We start from the raw sequence: 19,283 nt of genomic DNA, 5'->3' as shown, positions 1-19,283 counted from the left end.
CATCCAGCAAGAAGAACCATGTGAAACAATCAGCAATTATATAAATGTCACATTGATAGTGTTCTGGCTATTTGTATTTGGCAAACCTCAAAGAAAACATCTTTCCTATCTTGATGCATCTAAAATTCTAAATGTAAATCAGTATCTATCCTATCTCATCTCTATCAACTTAAAACATCTATCTAGACCTAAAAACATCTTAACCCCTAAACAACTAAGCTTAACTGTAAGACTACACAATCTGGTCTTCAACCCCATCAGAGACTTGAGAAGGAATAAAACTTAATTACCTGAGTAAACAGGAAGTGCAGGTTAGTAGCTTCCAAAATGAAAAAACTGACAGAGACAGTTTGCTGCTTGAACAGTCACCCAAAACTCTCTGAAGTACTTTTAATTAATTTGGTAGTTGGGACTCAGAGTGATAGGGTTCATTATGACCCCTCCACATATACCTGTCATTGCACTTTGTTCTTTTTCTGCCCCTACTGGCCTCTCCAGAACGCCTTCCTCTTGCTGGTTCTCTTCTTCCCCCATGACAGCCTTTCCTTCTATGCTTTTGTCCTATTTATTCCATTGCTTTCCCGTGTTTTCCTCTTCACTTGCTTTACACCTCTTCCTTCCCTAACCGATGACGTAATTCCACAGTGATACCACAGGCTGGGTCCTGCTTTAATGCCTAGCCCCTGACAGATGTTTATGATGTGGACACCTGAGTGTAAGTGACTCATGGGAGACTATGGCAGAGCACCTCCATGAGTTCCAGGCCATTGTGCCCCTTTGTCTAAAAAATACAAATGATAACACACATTATGTAATTTGCAGGTACTTTTTTCCTGTTAACTGTCTGTGATCACTTCATTTCAGCAAGAATAACGGACATTTCTCCTGCCTCTTCATTAGCTTTGTAACTTTAGCTTCAGTGTTGATCCTGTCTGGGGCCTGTTTGTCAAAGAAAATAACCCAGTACATCCATGAGCCCGTTGCACCTTGTCCCTGGGTGTTCATGTCCTCTGAATATCTTTAGCATAGACAACAGAAAATAGGAATGACCTAATGGAAGTCCAGGTTTTCCAACTCAGGTTGTATGCTGATGTTATAGAGAGAAATAAGAGATGAACACACTGATTATTTTATGAATTTATACATTATTTTTATATGAAAAATTAATACCATATTAAAAGTTTTGAATATTATTGAAAAATAACTACCCATATTCCTTCTTCCATATTTTAGCTGCTGTTAGCATTTTTTGCTTTTTGTTTGTATATACATGTGTTTTTTGCTTTATAAATAAGGAAGGAATGTTTTTTATTTTTTGGTCAATCATAAAACTGCCTCTTCTAATCACATATTTGATAACTATAAAATAATTAAGATATTATACAATGATATGAGATGAAATGTTATAAACTACATATTGACTATGCATGAAAATGATACAAAAACTTGATTGTGTTGAAATAAAACTTCAAAAAATCCCTAATGCGCCGGGCGTGGTGGCGCACGCCTTTAATCCCAGCACTCGGGAGGCAGAGGCAGGTGGATCGCTGTGAGTTCGAGGCCAGCCTGGTCTACAAAGGGAGGCCAGGACAGCCAAGGCTACACAGAGAGACCCTGTTTCGAAAAACCAAAAAAAAAAAAAATCCCTAATGGGAAAGTTAGGTTTTTTTATTTGTAAGAACTAAATGATGGGCTGAGTGTACATGTTGCTCAGTGTTAAAGCATGCACAGGGCCCTGGATCTGATTCCCAGTGCCAAAATACAAATAAAAACAGCATTTTAAAAAAATCAATGAAAATGAAATACACCTATAAAGAAAGTGTGGGTCCTCTAGATAAAGTATCTTTAACTAGTAGAAACAATTTTGACTTAAACTGTCATGATTTCTTTTATTTAATTGAAGGTCCATTTTAGCTTCTTATCTTCTGAAGGAAAAACTCAACATCTTGGGCAAGTTGGGGTGTCTGCTAAGCTGTGCGGGTTCTGTCGTGCTGATTATCCATTCCCCAAAGTCTGAGAGTGTGACAACTCAGGCTGAGTTGGAGGAGAAGCTCACCAATCCAGGTAACGCCTTTTTAGCAGGGTTGCCAACTGTGTTTTCCGAGGAAGCCAGACATCCCATAGTACCACTCCACCTCACACTTTCTGGCAGGGCAGATGTACAGTGTCTACTCTGCTTTTTCACCACAGATCTTGATTGGCTGTTTATTTCATGTGTGTACCTCAGCTGGCTGAGAGTACAAGCCTAACCCAAGTTTCAGAGGTACTCTTAAGTGTGGCTTGATTACCTAGAGAATTCATAGTGAAGTTAGATTAAGATTTTATTATTTCCCTTTGGTGTTTTATGCCTGTTGTCTTAGTTGCTTTTCTATTGCTGCAACAAAACACCATGACCAAGGCAACTTATAAAATAAAGCATTTGATCTGGCTTATTGTTTCAGAGGGTTAAGAGTCTACCATGGTGGTAGAGCAAAGGATTGTTGGTCAGAACAGCTGGGCGCTCACATCTTGATCCACAGGCAGGAGGCAGAGAGACCAGCACTGGGAATGGCATGAGTCTTTTGGATCCTCAGAGCCCGCCCCCCAGTGACACACCTTCTCCAACAAGGCCACACCTCCTAATCCTTCCAAAACAGTTCCACCAACTGGAGACCAAGTATTGAAACATACAAACCTGTGGGGGTCATTCTCATTAGAACCACCATATCTGCAGACATTTCACATTTTAGTACTTAACATATTATCATAAAATCCAAAGTATTTTCTGAGTATGAGGATAAAGGCAAAGACATTAAAAAGCAGACAACTCTGTGAAGTACGCAGAAGTGCCGTGAAGGGTTCATATGATTTCCAGAGGAACGTATCTATGGGTTACTTTTTCCAAATGCTAGGAATTGAACTTTAGCCTGTGCAGGCTAAATAAACATTGTGCCTCTGAGCCATATTTCCAGTCCCCTTCATTTTAATGAGTGTAAACGCTTCCGATATGTTTATATCACAACTTATTTATACATTTGTAATTTATACTGCATAATTGTGCTTTATCATTTTTATTTTTGTATATGGCTACATACACCTGAGTACAGGTGTTCTTGGAGGCCAGCGTTGTCATCCCTTCCTTGGACTGCAGCTACCTTCAGTTATGAGCTGCTCCAGTTGGGGACTGGGACAGACTTGGGCCCTCTGCAAAAGCAATGTGAGCTTTTAGCTGACGATCCATCCCTCCCGCCCCATGTATAATTGCATCCTGAAAATACTAAGAAAATGTAAAGTGGTATAATTCTGGCTACTTTCTTTCTTTCTTTCTTTCTTTCTTTTTTTTTTTTTTCGATACAGGGTTTCTCTGTGTAGCCTTGGCTGTCCTAGACTCACTTTGTAGACCAGGCTGGCCTCAAACTCACATCAATCCTCCTGCCTCTACCTCCTGAGTGCTGGGATTAAAGGCATGCGCCATCACGCCCGACTGGCTACTTCCTTAGGCAATAGGTTTTCCCCTCCTCCTCTTTTTTTCCTTCTTTGCTTTCTTTGTTTCTTTGTTCTTCTTGTCTACCTCCTCTTGTTTCTCTTGTTTTTCATAGTCAGGGTCACAACATGTAGCTCGGCTGGCCTGGTGCTCGCTGTGTAGCCTAGGTTAGCCCCAAACTTGCAGGCAGTCCTCCTTCCTCGGCCTCTTACCTGTTCAGATTATAGGCATATAATACTATGTCCAGCTTTGTTCTGTTGGTGGTGGTTTAAAGACTTTTTTAAAGAGTATATTTAGTTATTGAGAATTTCATACACCTCTTCACAGTGTAGAGTGATGGGCTGAAGAGACGGCTCACAGGTTAAGAGCACTTGCTGCTTTTCCAGAACAGTGAGTTTTGATTCCCAGAATCCACATGCTGGTTCACAATCACCTGTAGCCCCAGCTCCTCTTCTGAACTGCTTTGGCACCAGACATGCAAATAGTACACAGACATACACGCAGGCAAAATACTTTAAAGGTCTAAAATAGAGCCGGGCGTGGTGGCGCACGCCTGTAATCCCAGTACTCAGGAGGCAGAGGCAGGTGGATCACTGTGAGTTCGAGGCCAGCCTGGTCTACAGAGTGACTCCAGGACAGCCAAGGCTACACAGAGAGACCTTGTCTCGAAAAACCAAAAAAAAAAAAAAAAAAAAGGTCTAAAATAGATAAATGAAGCCCAAAACAAAACAATGTACTTTGATAAAATCTGCCCTCATTTCCTTTTCATCCAGCTCCTCTCGTAACCCCCACTTTACCCTCTCCACTGTGTGGACTTATTTTTTTAACCCAGGGAATCCACAGCTCTCCTCTCTCCCTCTCCCCCTGGCTCCCCATACAAACAATACAATTAACTTTTGCCCTTAGGAAATTTAAACCAGCACTTACTTATATTTCCAAACCCCCTAATATATGATGCCTAATATTCAAAGATGAAAAGTCAAAGAAAACATCATTTTGTGAAGGTATTTAGAAGGCATTTAGAGAGAGAGAGAGAGAGAGAGAGAGAGAGAGAGAGAGAGAGAGAAAGAAAGAAGTTAGGACTGGGGTGTGTATCTCTGTGTTAGAATGGCAAGACCCTGGGTGAGATACACAGCACCACTGAGAGAAAAGGAGATCCTTAGAGCGTGCTGTGACGTGCACATGCCCAGTGCTGGCAGCAGCACTCCAGAAAGCAAAATCTCATGCTTGGGGGAGAATACATATGTACTTTTTAATATATGAAGGGCAGATTTGGAGACAAAATATGAATGGATAGACAGTGTATTCATAAGTTTCATGAGGTTGAGTTACTGAACAGAAAACTTGTGAACTGGTTCCTATAAAGAGGACAACGTTGAAAAATATGCTTGACACAGAGATTGAAAAGTCACAGCCTGGCACAGTGGCGCACCCCTTTAATCCCAGCACTCAGGGAGGCAGAGGCAGGAGGATGTCTGTGAGTTCAAGGTAAGCCTGGTCTACAAAGTGATTCCAGGACAGCCAAGGCTACACAGAGAAACCCTGTCAAAAAAAAAAAAAAAAAAAGAACCCAAACAAACTAAAACAAAAGGCACACATCTGGGGGCGTCTGAGAAATGAGGAACTCTGGCCAGGCACAGGAAATTAAAGAGGGTTCCCTGGAAGTGAATTCTTCATTCTCATGCATAGCTCCTGATGCTGCTGTCCAAGCGACCCCTGTGGCTGGTGATCTTCTTTGTCCCTTCTCTAACTAGCCAGGCTGCCTCTACTGTCCTCCTCGTTGCTGCCTTCGGTGAGACCTGAATTTGCTGACCTCCACTACCTTACTTCTGGTTCCTGCCACCTCAGCTTTTGTGACTCTAGAGACCCTTCTGAAACGTCATTTGATTGTGTCCCTTCCAGCTTCCAGGCTCTTTGTGTCCACCCTTCCCACAAGAGCCAGCCTAGACAGAGCCACAGTCACGCTCTACTGCTGATCCTATGCCTCGTGCTTCTGATTTTATATGCATACCCTCCCAACCCGATCCACGGTTAGGTAGTATTTTGTGTTTACACATATCAGTCTCTCTGCCCTCCATTGCCACTTGGCCAGTTTGTAGGTGAGGCTCTCAGACAGCTTTTAACTGTCCTTCCGTTGACTATTTTCCTGAGGCTGCCTCCAGTACAGGGCTGATTAGTTCTCTTTCCTCACTCCCTGCTTGCTTGCATGTCCACTTGCTGCTTTGCATGTCTACGCTGACTGACTGGCATATCTGTCTGGTTTCTAGATCTGTGAAATCCACATTGCACATGGGATTTCAGAGCAATCAGTATAATGCCTAACTGTGTAAAGGAACCACAGCAGAGTCCTACCTTCTAATATAAAAGCTCAAATACAACTAGAGGAAAAGGCATATTGAACTGGGCAAAGCATATAAAATGCGTGAGTGATGAAAGAGGTACAAACTGATTCAGGATGTCATGTTGGTGACTTGCTCTGTGCACATGGCATCAGCACGGGCACTTGCTATCAGTGGTATGACCCTCTGAAATGGAGGATAACTCTGGAACTCCCAGTCAGAGAAAGAGTAATCACCCTTCAGCCTACATAGGAGTTGTGTTTGTGAAAATTTTAATATGTATGAGATATGTACAAGGACTCCTTTGTTGTATACTTTCTAACTCTGATAATTTGTAATTTAATAAACAGATTTTTTTTTTACCTAGAAGTCCAAGGAGACATTTAGGAGTTGTGAAGAATATAGGATAATTTATGGTTGTGAGTGCTCTCTGTACCCCACCCATGCCCATTGTATGCAACCCCTAAAGCAGTGGTTCTCACCCTTCCTAGTGCTGTGACCCTTTGATACAGTTCCTCATCTTGTGGTGACTCCAACACTAAAACTATTTTTGTTGCTTCTTCGTAAGTGTAACCTTGTTACTGTTATGAATCATAATGTAAGTTTGTGTGCTGTCTGAAGGTCTTAGGTCAAGACCCACTGGTTGAGAACCACTGAACTCAAGGTTGCTGTATTGGGCCTAGACTCTGCCCCAGTTTACGGTTGTTCTTGCTTTAGCTTATGCCCTTTTATACCCTTAGTTTCATCTGTCTGTGGTAAGTGTTCTGTAGAGACTTGTTGAAATTGACTCAGTAGTAAGAAGATTTATCTTGTGGCAAGGTACAGTGGTGCATGTACCTACAGTCTCAGCTACTGAAAAGGCTAAGTTGGGAGGATCCTTTGAACTTAGGTGTTCCAAACCAGTCAGAATGACAACACAAGGCCTGGTGTGTAAGGAAAAATAAAGCTCATCATGTGACTAGCTGTTTTTTTTTAAAACCTTTGAAAACCTATTTTTGATGTTTTAATGCTGCTGATAGAGTAAGTCAAATAAACCTTAGTAGTTAAGACACTTTGGGCAGGATTACACATTTTTATTGGGAGCCATGATGAGGGGCTTCCTGTCAATGGAGGTGGTCACAATTTCCTCAGCTGTTCTAGGCTTGGCCCTGGGAGTCCTGGGAGTAGCTTTTCTTCATTAGAGCATGTTTCCATGCATATGGAGAGGCAGGGGGTAGCTGTGGCCTGATTGGACAGGGTTGTATCCAACAGAGGCAGAATTATGAGGTCTTAATGGTAAAGGACACAAGGCAAAGACTCCCTATACAGGCATCCTGAGGAAGGCTACAACTCTTCTGGCCTGCTGTTATCCTTGTGGCTGCAGTAGCTTGCAGCTACACGTTTTTGTTTGACCATGCGTGGGCTCAAAACCAGGGCCTTGCGTATGTCAGGCAAGAGCTCTGCCACTGAGCCACATTCCTAGTTCCTGTGGAATGGGCTTAGTGGACATAGTAAGCTCAAGATAGAGCTGTTGAGTGGCTGCCTGCTCTCCCTCAGGTCTACTTCCTGTGGGAGAAGCAGTGGCTGGAAGGGGCTCAGGCACTGGCTCAGCTCTGCCCACTGGGTGGTGTCTGGTGGGACGGCTCCCCTAGTCACTGTGTGCCATCTGTCTTGCAGTGTTCGTGGGCTACCTATGCATTGTGCTGCTTATGCTGCTGCTGCTGATCTTCTGGATTGCCCCAGCCCACGGGCCCACCAACATCATGGTCTACATCAGCATCTGCTCCTTGCTGGGGAGTTTCACTGTGCCTTCCACCAAGGGCATTGGGCTGGCAGCCCAAGACATCTTGCACAACAATCCGTCCAGTCAGAGAGCCCTCTGCCTGTGCCTGGTGCTCCTGGCTGTCCTGGGCTGTAGCATCATTGTCCAATTCAGGTACATCAACAAGGCCCTGGAGTGCTTCGACTCCTCTGTGTTTGGGGCCATCTACTACGTCGTGTTTACCACGCTGGTCCTGCTGGCTTCAGCTATCCTCTTCCGGGAGTGGAGCAACGTGGGCCTGGTGGACTTCTTGGGCATGGCCTGTGGATTTACAACTGTTTCTGTGGGAATTGTCCTTATACAAGTATTCAAAGAATTCAACTTCAACCTAGGGGAGATGAACAAATCCAATATGAAAACGGACTAAGATGCAAGCAAGAGGTGGGGGCTTGAGGAATAGGCATTGGAGGGGTTCTGTGGTTCTTACTAGATGCCAAGTAGAAGAGACTGTCGGTGAGAGTTGTCTATGTACTAATAACCTAGTGGACAGCAGGGAGCCTGGCTTTGCACCAGGATGGAGTCCAGACCTCTGCAGCACAGAGCTCCCAGTGGTTGTCTGGGTGTCAACTCTCTCTGAAGAGACAAACCCCGTCTTCATTTCCATTAACCTAGAAGCATTCATAATTACTTGTTTAAAATGTTTTTTAACATGATTTAACCAGAAAATAAGGATGAGGTCTTTCTAGTTAGTTGTCGTAGGGAGCAGATGTTCTCAGAATACCTTGGGAAAGGAAGAGACTGTTGTGAAACCTGGCTCTGTACAGTAACTGTGACTGACTTTGTACTTGTGTTAAGCATGTATAGCATTCAGGCGTTTTGTGCAAATAAGAGGTGTGTGAATTGAGTTGTTTTTAGTCCTTTAACAACTTGACTGTCCTTCGTGTACCCCGAAACAGTAGTAAGCAGAGAGAGAAGCGTTAATGACAGTAATTCAGAGTTCCGTTGACAGGGTGACTTCCAATAGCTCAAATCAATTTTAGTGCCTTTATCATTTGAATTATTCACTTAATTTAACTATTACTGTGTATATGTTGAATGTTCTAATTACAAATATGTAAAGCAGTTAGAAAAATACTATCATCAGTGGAAGATAGTGAAAACTAAAGACAGAGAAAGAATGAAAAGGGACCCATTGTATATCGTCATCCAATTAAGGACAACTGAATACATACTTGGATCCATTATGAGAAACACCTGCTTTCTGTTTCAGGAGGCATCATGTTCATTCAGAAGAAATTAACTATTAAGCTTGACACTGGGGTTGTCACATTAGAGAGTGTCTCTTCAGTACATGCTTCAGGAGTTTAGTAAAAGGACCTAAATACATGAACAGGTCAAAGGACACACCTTAGCACTGTTTCTGCCAAGTGTAATACGTACTTTCTAAGGCAGTGTTTAGCAAAGATGAAAGCAATCTAGTCCTCTTGCTGTTTAAAATGGTAGAACCTTCTAAAGTTTCCTACCAAGCCTTTTTCTAAACTTCTGACTGACTACTTCCAGGGCCCTGGGTTTGATACCCAGCATCGAAGAGAAACAACAAAACGAAACAGCCTTCTTAAATGGAAAATAGTTGTTAATCATGCAGTATTTTAGATCAGAAATGATTCTTCTAGCCATAGTAACCTTCCCTGTGCATTAAACTGGAGCAAGGGACAGGGTGATACAATGTAGTATCATATTATGATACACCATATTATGATGTTGTAGATTCCATGTGCTTTGATTTATCTAAATGGAATAGGCCACTTTTTAAAAAAATGGGGTTGGATAAATAAATTAGATGAGGTAGAACATGAATTTTAATAATTCCCAACTAAAATTCTCGCTAAGACAAAAAAAATGTACTTTTCCAGATAGAAAGGGTGTTTCTAAAGTTAAAACCCAAAGAATAGCCCGGCAGTGGTGGAACACATTTTTATCCCAGGACTTTGAGGCATTGGCAGGTGTGTCTAAGTCGAGGCCAGACTGGTTACAGAGTGAGTTCCAGGACAGCCAAGACTACACAGAGAAATCCTAGCGCCCCCCCCCACCCCCGCTAAAAAAGACCCAAGGAATAGTTTGCTGAACTCTAGAATAAAAAGAGTAAATAAATACTAGTTTAACATAGAGTAATCTGGTTTTCTGGCTCATTTGTCAGATTCAGTGAAGAATGAATGATGATCGTGATGTATCAATAAAGGTTTGTGAAAAATAGCAACAAAATGAGTCAGACAGTTGAAAATTTTGCATAAAGTAGTAGTTAGTAAATATTCTACATCATTCTTCATTGTTTCAGCTCTTGAATTTTTTTAAATCATCAGTATCTTTAGGAATGTAAAACTTAATTTATAGAACAAAACTTAAGTAGAAAGTGTTATGCAGCAAGATCAGTATAATTTTAATATAAAGGTTTCTGGGCTAAGAATATAGTTACACTGATACAGTGAAAAAGTTTATAATGTGGAAATTACCTTGTTCATTTTTGCTACTTTCTGTGGAGCTCAGTTTAAATGTACCTGTTGATGTGTCTGAAGTTTTAATCTTTAATTACACCACGGATACCCAAAAGTGTTAATATTTTGTGTGAAGCAAAGTTTCATAGTATTAACAGTTCTCCTAAGGTTCTGGGGCAGCCAAATGGTCAGCAGATTGCTTCATAGGCTTCATGATTTTGTTCTAGAGGAACAAGTTGTCACTCACTGTCCCTCAAGTCGACAGGGGCCTCTGAGTAACCACCATGAATATGGGGCCTAATTTTCAAATTTAACAGTGCACACATACGTACACCTTCTCGTACTTTATAAATTCACTTTTTCACAATTCACTTGGAAATACAAGAGAAAATAAAAACTCCCAAGTAAGAGCTCCGGGTGAAGTTTAGAAAGCAAATGAATCTCTTACCTCTCTCTCCAAAAGTGAGCACATAGGACACACTTTCATCATTATATACCTTTGGGTTCTATTTCTCATAAGACGTAAGGAAACATGCCTAGTACGTACTTTTTTCCCCAGGTCTTTAAAATCATCAAAATAAAAATAAAAAACTTTGGCGAGAATTTAGAGAATTACTCTTGGAAGACACCTAGAACACTTCTCCCCTCTTCCTCTTGGACAATGCCTTTGCTCATGAAGAGCTGTACTTTGAAAGGGTCGTTCCTTCACTCAAGTACTGATCAAATGTAGGATTAGTTAGGGACTCAGCCTGGGACCCAAATACCGGATGTCACGCGGAAGACTTTCCTGGTCTGCACAGAGGCTGTGTCCGTGGAGTTCTAGCGGAGGAAGGCACGGCTGCCCACACTGCGACCTTTGGAGAGGAAACTGATCGCTGAGACTCTCACTATATTATTTCCAGCAGTAAAATACATTTTGCTGCTCTTTGTTCAACAGTAAGAGTCTATTTCTACTGTTCAAGCCATTTTGTTCTGCTTAATTTTCTTCCCAGTTCATCACAGAAATAATATTTTGGTCTTTTTCCTTCATTGAGTTTGACCTCTGTTTTCTTATCTTTTTGTGATACTAGGAAATTGAAATGCAGGCATTATGCATGTGAGGCAAGGGTTTTACTTCTGCGCTACATCCCTAGCCTGCTCACGTCCACTTTTGATAGAACCGCATCCAAAGCTGCAGTCACAGATTCTCTTCCTTTGTTCTGGACAGCCCGGTTCCTGGTCAGTGCTGTGCTGCGCGTTTAGAAGCTGGCCTTTAGGTGTCTGTAAAGTACTCAGATGCAGCAGTTTTTAGGTATAGAAAAACAGATAGTCTGTGGAAATAATATTGGTGAGCATAGACTACTGGTCTGTTGCATAATTTTTTTTCTCTTTCTCCCCTAAAAGGGTCTTAACATGTATTCTGGACTGGTCTTGGACTCTCAGTTGTTTTTCCTCAACCTCCCCAGGGCTGGGATTACAGAGTATGTCATTATACTGGCCCTCATGCGTATTACAGTTTTCGTGGACAGTGATACTTCTATTCCAGATTGATCTGGCAGCGCAGTGCCCCTCTTTGATGGCCACTATGTCTCGGTCAGTAGTCCTCTGGCCTGTGAAAGACCTCATGACAATATGAATTAGGTCTAAGGAAGTATTCTCGGTGTGTTTGACACCAAGGAGCTTATTCATCTGGTAAGTGGGACTGCAGAGAATCTCAGTGTTAAGCCTTCTCAGGGACCAAAACTGTATCATTAGCTCCTTTGCACAGACTTTCTAAGGACATAGCCACATTTTCCTATGTTTTACTTATATTCCTTGCTAGATTCTGTTGAGTTGAGCTGGCAAATGGCCACCTGGGACACCAATCATACCACTAGCCAGTTTACCACATAGAAGGCCTAAAGTTTTTATATTTCTCATCTACAAATGACAGTTATCACTAGTAAATTTTAAGTAAGAGTCTGTTATTTATCTCATAAGTGATTTTTCACATTTGGAAATATTCACATACTGTATTATACATTCAAGAAGATTAAGAATTATAGGAATAGTAATGAGCATTTGGCCCAATATCACTACTCATTTTTTGTCATACACATTTCTCATATGCTATCAAATACATCAAAAGAGTATTTTTTAAAAGTAGTATCTGTTGCATCAAAAGACATCTATTTAAAATTTGATATTATGTAGGAAAAAAATGACCATGTAAATAAACATGTATTGCAAATGTACCCAAAGTAATTTTAAAATATTGTCATAGGCCCATGGAATAAGGATTTATTTATTTATCCATTTTTGAAGAGTTATTTTATTGTACTTATTTATTTATTTATTTTTGGTTTTTCAAGACAGGGTCTCTCTGTGTAGCCTTGGCTGTCCTAGACTCACTTTGTAGACCAGGCTGGCCTCAAATTCACAGAGATCCTCCTGCCTCTGTCTCCTGAGTGCTGGGATTAAAGGTGTGTGTCACCATGCCCGGCAAAGATTTATTTTTATTTCATGTTGTATGGGCATTTTCCTGCATGTACGTATGTGTACCACCCGCATGCAGTAACCACCAAGGCCATAAGAGGGCAGAGGATCCCTTGGAACTGGAGCTACTGTGGCTTATGCATCACCAGCCACCATGTGGGCCTGGGAACCCAACCAGAGCCCTCTGCAGAAGCAGCAAGTGGTTTGAAGCACTGAGCCATACTCATCTTTCCAGTGTCAGGGCACTTTTTTTCTTCTTTTCTGAATTTTCTCCTGATTTGTGAGAATATATGTGAGTTTTCTTAACCTTTCTGTGCCTCAGTTTTTCTACCTCGAAAGTTGTGGGAAGGGCCTCCTAATTGACGGAGTCTAAGCTGAGAGTGCACCTAGTAGCACGCTGGAACCTGCAGGTAGGAGCACCGTGCTCGGAGCTGCTCCGGGAGTGGCGAGGAAACTCAGCTTGCAGACTTTGGAGTCTGGTCCAGACTGTGGTGTAGAGCATGTAGCCTTGAACACCAAACAAGGGAACACTGGGTATAAAGTTTGCATGATTCTGTAGGACTGTGATTTTGTTTTAAGGGTTCACATATTTTCTTGTACAATAAAGAAATAAAATATGGGCTTCAAAAACACTGAAAGACCAAATTATGATAGCACGATGAGTTCCTTTTATGTTCTACTTTGCGCTGCATATGTAACCTATGTGACCCATCAATTCTGTTGCTTTGAATTTGTCAGACACTGAACTTCCTGTTTCTAATTACCTTAACCCTGACACTGAATTCTCTCATGCCAGGCGAATGTCAGGAGCTCCCAAAACACTAATGCCAAAGAGTCACCTTGAAAAATTCAGAATATTTCTTTTGTTACAATACCTTGCATATCACTCCATCAGTGTTTTTGCTCTTTACAAAGATGTGAAGGTGTGGCTTTTCGGTTGTTTTTCTGGTTTTGGTTTTTTAAAGGATAATTATTTCCTTGTGAAATTAATATGAAAGGAACAGATGAGAAAGAATGCCAAATGTTGGTTGCATAATTTTTTTCACATAAACGTTGTAGGGGAAAATGTTTCCAGTTAGTGCACATACATATTTATCAGTGTCTAAGACTTGCTTATATTTTGCCTCATAGAAGTGGTCATAGCATGTTGTAATTGCCATATGTAGATTTAAAAAAAAGCTCTTAAGTTTTACAATAATATTTATTATTCTGTATATGTTTTAGAATAAAGTAACATTTCTAGCTGAATATGTGTTGACTTTTCTCATTGCTTGGAATTCTTATGTACTCTCGGGTTCAAAATCATCCCAAAGGGTCACAGTTTTGTTCTCTATTTATGTGCAAGCTGGGCATGGTGGTGTCCGCCTTTAAGCTATCACTCAGTAGGCAGACAAGCAGATCTCTGAGCCCAAGCCAGGCTGGTCTCCACTGTGAGTGACAGGACAGCCAGAGCTCCATAATGAGAACTTGTCTCCAAAACCAACCAAACAACAAGTATGTGTGTGTGTGAGTGCCCAAGTATACTTATGTGTGCCATATGCATTCCGTGCCCAAGAAGACCGGAAGGTGCCAGTGGATTTCCTCGAACTGAAGCTTTAGGCAGCTGGGAACTGTCGAGTGTGGGTGCTGAGAATCAAGCCCTGGCGCTCTCTTACTTACTGAGCTATCTATCCTCTAGCTCACAGGGCATCACATCTTTATTGTATAAACTGACAGCATGACTGCTCCAAGGTATGGTTAAGCAGAAGGTTTTTATTGCAGGTACGAGAACAGCCAGAGGCATCTGGAAGAGTTTGGTGCAGAGAGGAAGTAGCAAACTGCGACGGTGGCCAGCCGACTAGACCTTGGCGGTCTGGGGGAACGAGAGAGGAAGAAAAGGGAATAAGAGAGGACCTAGGGAGACGAGCAAAAGGAAGCACCTAGCTGAAATAGCAGGGTTACAGAGAGAAATGAGTAGCCAGGCGAGGGAAGCTCCTGAGGTGGAGGAAGTGTATGGGAGGGGAGGAGGGGAGGAGAGCCTGGAGGCCAGGCCAGCCTATTCTTTGGTATGTTAATAGACACCACAGGTTGTCATAAATTCCCTCTCCAGGGGTAAGGGAAATGGCTCCCTTGGTGGACTGAGACCAGCTATACAAGTTCCTGAGGAATGCTGGCTTTCTTCTAAGGACCACCATTAGGGGAAAAGAAATTCCCTTTGGACTTGACATTTATTAGTTCACTTATGTATCTGTCTTAGCGAATGTATTTGTTACTTTTCTGTTACTGTGATAAAATACAGTTATCTTAAGGACCAACAAGAAAGATACTATGCTGGCTGATCACGGTTGTTGTTGTTGTTGTTTTTTTCTATGTACATGAAGCTGAGGAGAAGGGGGGAAGTGATGCTGCTGCCACCAATAATAAATTTTCTCCAGCAAGCTCCACCTTCTAAAGGTTCCATAGCCTGTCCAACCAAACACTGCCACCAACTCCAGCCAAGTGTTCAAATCCATGAATTGGTGGAGGACATTTCTCATTCACACCACAGCAGGAGGCATATCTACGATATGTGAAGGAATTCTTCCTGTGAATTCATCTCCTGGCCCACAGAAATGTATAGAAAACTGGCTCTATTTTTTCATATTTTGAGTCATATGTTTTATAGTTTAAGCTCAGAAAATTACAGAACCATAACACATTTTAATGCTATGCAGCTAAGCATCACCAGGAACCTTGCCATTAAATTTTTTCTTACCGTCCTATATGATTTTTGCTTTTGTGTGGGTGCTGCAGAAAGAACCAAGCCTTTTTACACACACAGCATCTTTTTCCAGTGCACTTTCCCTCCAACCTGTTATTTTAGTTAATGAGGAAAAGAAACATTTATTTACCTCAAATAAAGAGGGTGCAGACTGAGCAAAGAACAATTCCAGCAGTGGATTGGGCTTACTTACAGGGCTGTGGATAACGTGGGCATTTCCATCACCCAACAGTCACAGTCTGCTGCACACTGAGTGATTTTATATGGCTGTAAGTTTACCGCTGAGTAAATATAAACCTGCATGCAGAGCCTTACCCAGTGCTAAAAGTAGAGGTGACTACACACTGAGACAAAGTAAAGCATAAACAAAAATCAGATTTTGCCCTAATCAGATTCTGTTGGTCTTGGAAAACACTGTCTAACTTTGGGAAGGACTCGTGTTCTTGCAGGGTGGCACATAGAACAGCTTTAAGATGGAGTTACTCTGGCCATGATTTGGACAAATCTCACTATCGACTCATATACCTTTATTTATTTATTTACGTACTTATTTATTTATTTTTGGTGTTGCTTGGTATTGAACATACGGCCTTCCACATGGCCTTACTATTGAGCTACACACTTAACCTATCATTTTGAACCTTGTATGTTAAGTTTCAGTAAGGGCTTTTTAGTTGGAAAGGTGGAGGGAAGCGTCAAGAAACAGTCTGCAACTGGGTAAATTCCTGTAATCACGGCACTCAGAAGGTGTATACAGAAGAATCAGGCGTTCTGAGTTATTTTCAGTTACACATGGAGTTCGAGGACAGCCTAGAGTACAGATTCTGTCTCAGTCATTAAAAAAAAAAAATCTTTGTATTTCCAAGAGAGAGGTTTTCAGCCATGGACATGAAAAAGGGTTCAGAGTGGAACTAGACTGTGTTGATGGTGTCAAGGCCACGAAGTAACAAAACACAACCAATGTAAGTAAAATAACTGAAGTGATGAGGGGTAGAGGTATGATCCAAGTAAGTTGCCTGTGTATAATTTGGACCTTCTTAGGTTTAGTTAAGATATCTGGGGATCTTGCTAGCTTCTCCTCCCCTGAATCTGACTTAATGTTGGCAATAGTATGACTGTCTTCAATTACTACAGATTTTGGGGTTCATAGTAACACAGAATGGTTACTATGCTTTGGAACTGAAAGCCCGGTTCAGGTTTTGTTCTGGTTTGGAAGGATTACATTATTTCAAAGGCTCAGCCAGGATGTATGTCTTGCCTCTTTCATATTTTTAGAGTGTCTCTACATCCTGTTATTCCTGCCTCTTTTGTTTATGTGACCGTTTGAGACCATTCTCCCATTGCCATAGCACATTACATAGCTTCTGTCATTCTTACTCCCCTCTTGGGCCTTTTTGATGTTGGGCCCACTAGAGGAAAATCAGAATCACATTTCCATTTTAAGATGCTGTAAAGGAATGTTAATTCAGAACATGGCTATTCTGGCAAGAGAGCACATCCAAAGATCTTCTAGGTCTATGTGATCCAGCTGTCAAGAGATCACATCCAAAGATCTTCTAGGTCTGTGTGATCCAGCTGGAATACAAACACACCTTTAACTGAGGAGACAGAGGCAAACATCTGAATTCAAGGCCAGCCTGGTATAGAGCAAGTATCAGGTAAAAAAAAGGTCTAGGCGTGATGATACATCCCTTTAATTCCAAACAGAGGTAAAGTTAGTTTGTAAAGGGAACCACCTGTGTTTGAAAGTGATGGTTAATCACATGGCAGAAAAGGTTATAAATCTGAGAAGATTTGACAGAACAGGATACTCCCAACTCTCATGAGAAGAAAGTAAAGGGAAGCTACTTAAGAGGCAGTTTTACCAGGACAGTAATAGAAAGAGAGAGAGGGAAAGGGGAGGGGGGAAGAGAGAGAGAGAGAGAGAGAGAGAGAGAGAGAGAGAGAGAGAGAGAGAGAGAGAGGGAGGGAGGGAGAGGGAGAACAAACGAGAACACTCGGGTGAAAATAGCACAAGCCAGAAAATGAGAAGAAGTCAGAAGATTAGAGCAGATTGCTGAGTTAGTTTGAGGCCAACCAGAGCAATTTTGGGCCAAAAGAGAAGCCAGATAAAATAAGTCAGCTGGGAGAAGAGTTTGAGCCAGAACAGCTGAGTTGAACCAGCCAGCTCAGAGCTCAGACAGAACGAGAAATGGTGAGCTTATTAAGCAGTAAGTCTCAGAAGTTGAAAACACTCTAGATCTAGGTTAGATTGTATTGAGGCTAGAAGCTTCCAGGACTAGGCCTAGGCCAGCAAAGGGGGGTAGTAAACATCCCAGACAACACTTGAGCCAGGAAAATAAAAGTTACTTTTACAAGATGTTTTAACTGTATCTACATAATGTGCTCTGTAATGTTGCAGTGAAGGGTTGTGAGGACTAATAGAGCCATCATCAAGTAGGCATAGTTCTGCCTACTATTTTATCAAGTGAGGCACTTACGAAAAGCCAGCTCCTGTCTTAAAAGAATGTACGACTGGTAGACCAAAGTTCACTTTGAGTTATTCCTACTTCTTTTTTCCCTCTTCCCCATGACAGCAAATGCTTTTGAAAATTTCCCACTACATTTGAAGTCATCTATGGCTTTGAGTAAACTAATATTAACTGAAAAGCATTTATATAATACTAATGTTTTAAACACTTATCAGGTCTACAGTTCACCTTCTCCGAATTCCAACAGCCTCTAAAAAGGCAAGTTAGAGAAAGGGCAACTCTAGTGATAGTTATTGCCTGTGGAAAAAATAGTTTGTTCTGCAGTTCTGTGCTTTTGTGATAATATAACCAAAATTTACATGAGAAATCTATTTATTAGACACACTTTGTTGTTTTGTTTTTTTGAAACGAACTCCACCTATATGTAACAGTCCTGACTGTCCTGGAATTCCTTCTGTGGACCAGGCTGCCTCCTGAGTGCTGGGATTAAAGGCATGCACCACCACAACTGGCTTAGACAGACTTTAAAAAAACACTAATTTTAGGCTTGGTGTGGTGGTACAGGCCATTAATCCCAGCACTCAGGAGGCAGAGGCAGGTGGGTCTCTGTGAATTGGAGGCCAGCCTGGTCCACAGAGGAAGTTCCAGGACAGCCAGGACTACACAGAAAAATCCTGTCTCATAAAACACAACACACAAACAAAAATTACTATTTGCTAGGTATGGTGATGTACTCCATTAATCCCAGCACAGGGGAGGCAGAGGCAGGTGGCTATCTGTGAGTTGGAGGCCAGCCTGGTCGACATAGTGAATTCTAGGACAGCTAGTGCAACCTAGTGAGAAGCTGTCTTAAAAAACAAAAGCAAAAACAAAAACTACTTTAATGAGTCTCGATGTTTTTGTAGCAGGGAAAAAAATATTTAATTGCTTTATTGAGGTCTAATTGGCACATAATAGATTATAATCATACAAAGCATATAATTAATATGGTTCATATGATAAAAGCATCATCATGAGTAAAACTGTAAACAGCCATCATGCCTGTTTTCTTTTATTCGTGAAACCTGCTTTTCTTGCCCATCTACTCCCACTTTCTGCCACTATGTGCTAGTTAGCATTCATTCCCTAGACTTACTGCTGGGTCAGAAGGGTAGGATATGTGTAATTTTTATTTATTTGTTTATTTTTGAGACATGGCCTCTCTGTTATCCCAGGCTGTCCTGGAACTTGCTGTGTAGAGCAGGCTGGATTGAACTCTGCCTCTGCATGCTGTAATTAAAGGCATCGGCACCACACCTAACCATATTTAACTCTTGTGGAAGCTGTCAGCCTATTTTCCAAGGTTATACTCTAGTCTAAATTTCATCAACAACATAGGAGAATTACAATTTTATTTAATTTTTTTGTTTTGTTTGGAGACAAGGTTTTACACTGTAGCCAAGCTGCCCTGAAACTGTATATAGCTCAGGCTAGTCTTGAACTTGTGGCAATCTTACTGTTTCTGCATCCTAAAGGCCTAGAAAACTTAGATTTTTTAATCTTAAAAGTATCCCATGATAACTGCGTGAACATTCGCAAAATAT

General features: G+C 41.5%; 1 protein-coding gene across 1 annotated transcript in view; it reads left to right on the top strand.

Annotated features, from left to right (window-relative positions):
* The window catches only part of NIPA1 (NIPA magnesium transporter 1), a 38,342-nt gene extending 24,605 nt beyond the window's left edge, over positions 1 to 13,737 (top strand). Inside the window, exons 4-5 of the mRNA XM_084771445.1 lie at positions 1,904 to 2,064; positions 7,459 to 13,737. Coding sequence (XP_084627571.1) covers positions 1,904 to 2,064; positions 7,459 to 7,970 — 673 coding nt within the window. The 3' untranslated portion in view covers positions 7,971 to 13,737. The remainder of the gene's footprint in view (positions 1 to 1,903; positions 2,065 to 7,458) is intronic.
* The last annotated feature ends 5,546 nt before the right edge of the window (positions 13,738 to 19,283 follow it).

This window comes from Acomys minous (assembly GCF_964271855.1).
Source record: "Acomys minous genome assembly, chromosome: 2".
In the NCBI taxonomy this organism is placed as follows: domain Eukaryota; kingdom Metazoa; phylum Chordata; class Mammalia; order Rodentia; family Muridae; genus Acomys; species Acomys minous.
Note: the sequence above shows the minus strand (reverse complement) of the source record. Positions and strands in the feature narration are given on the sequence as shown.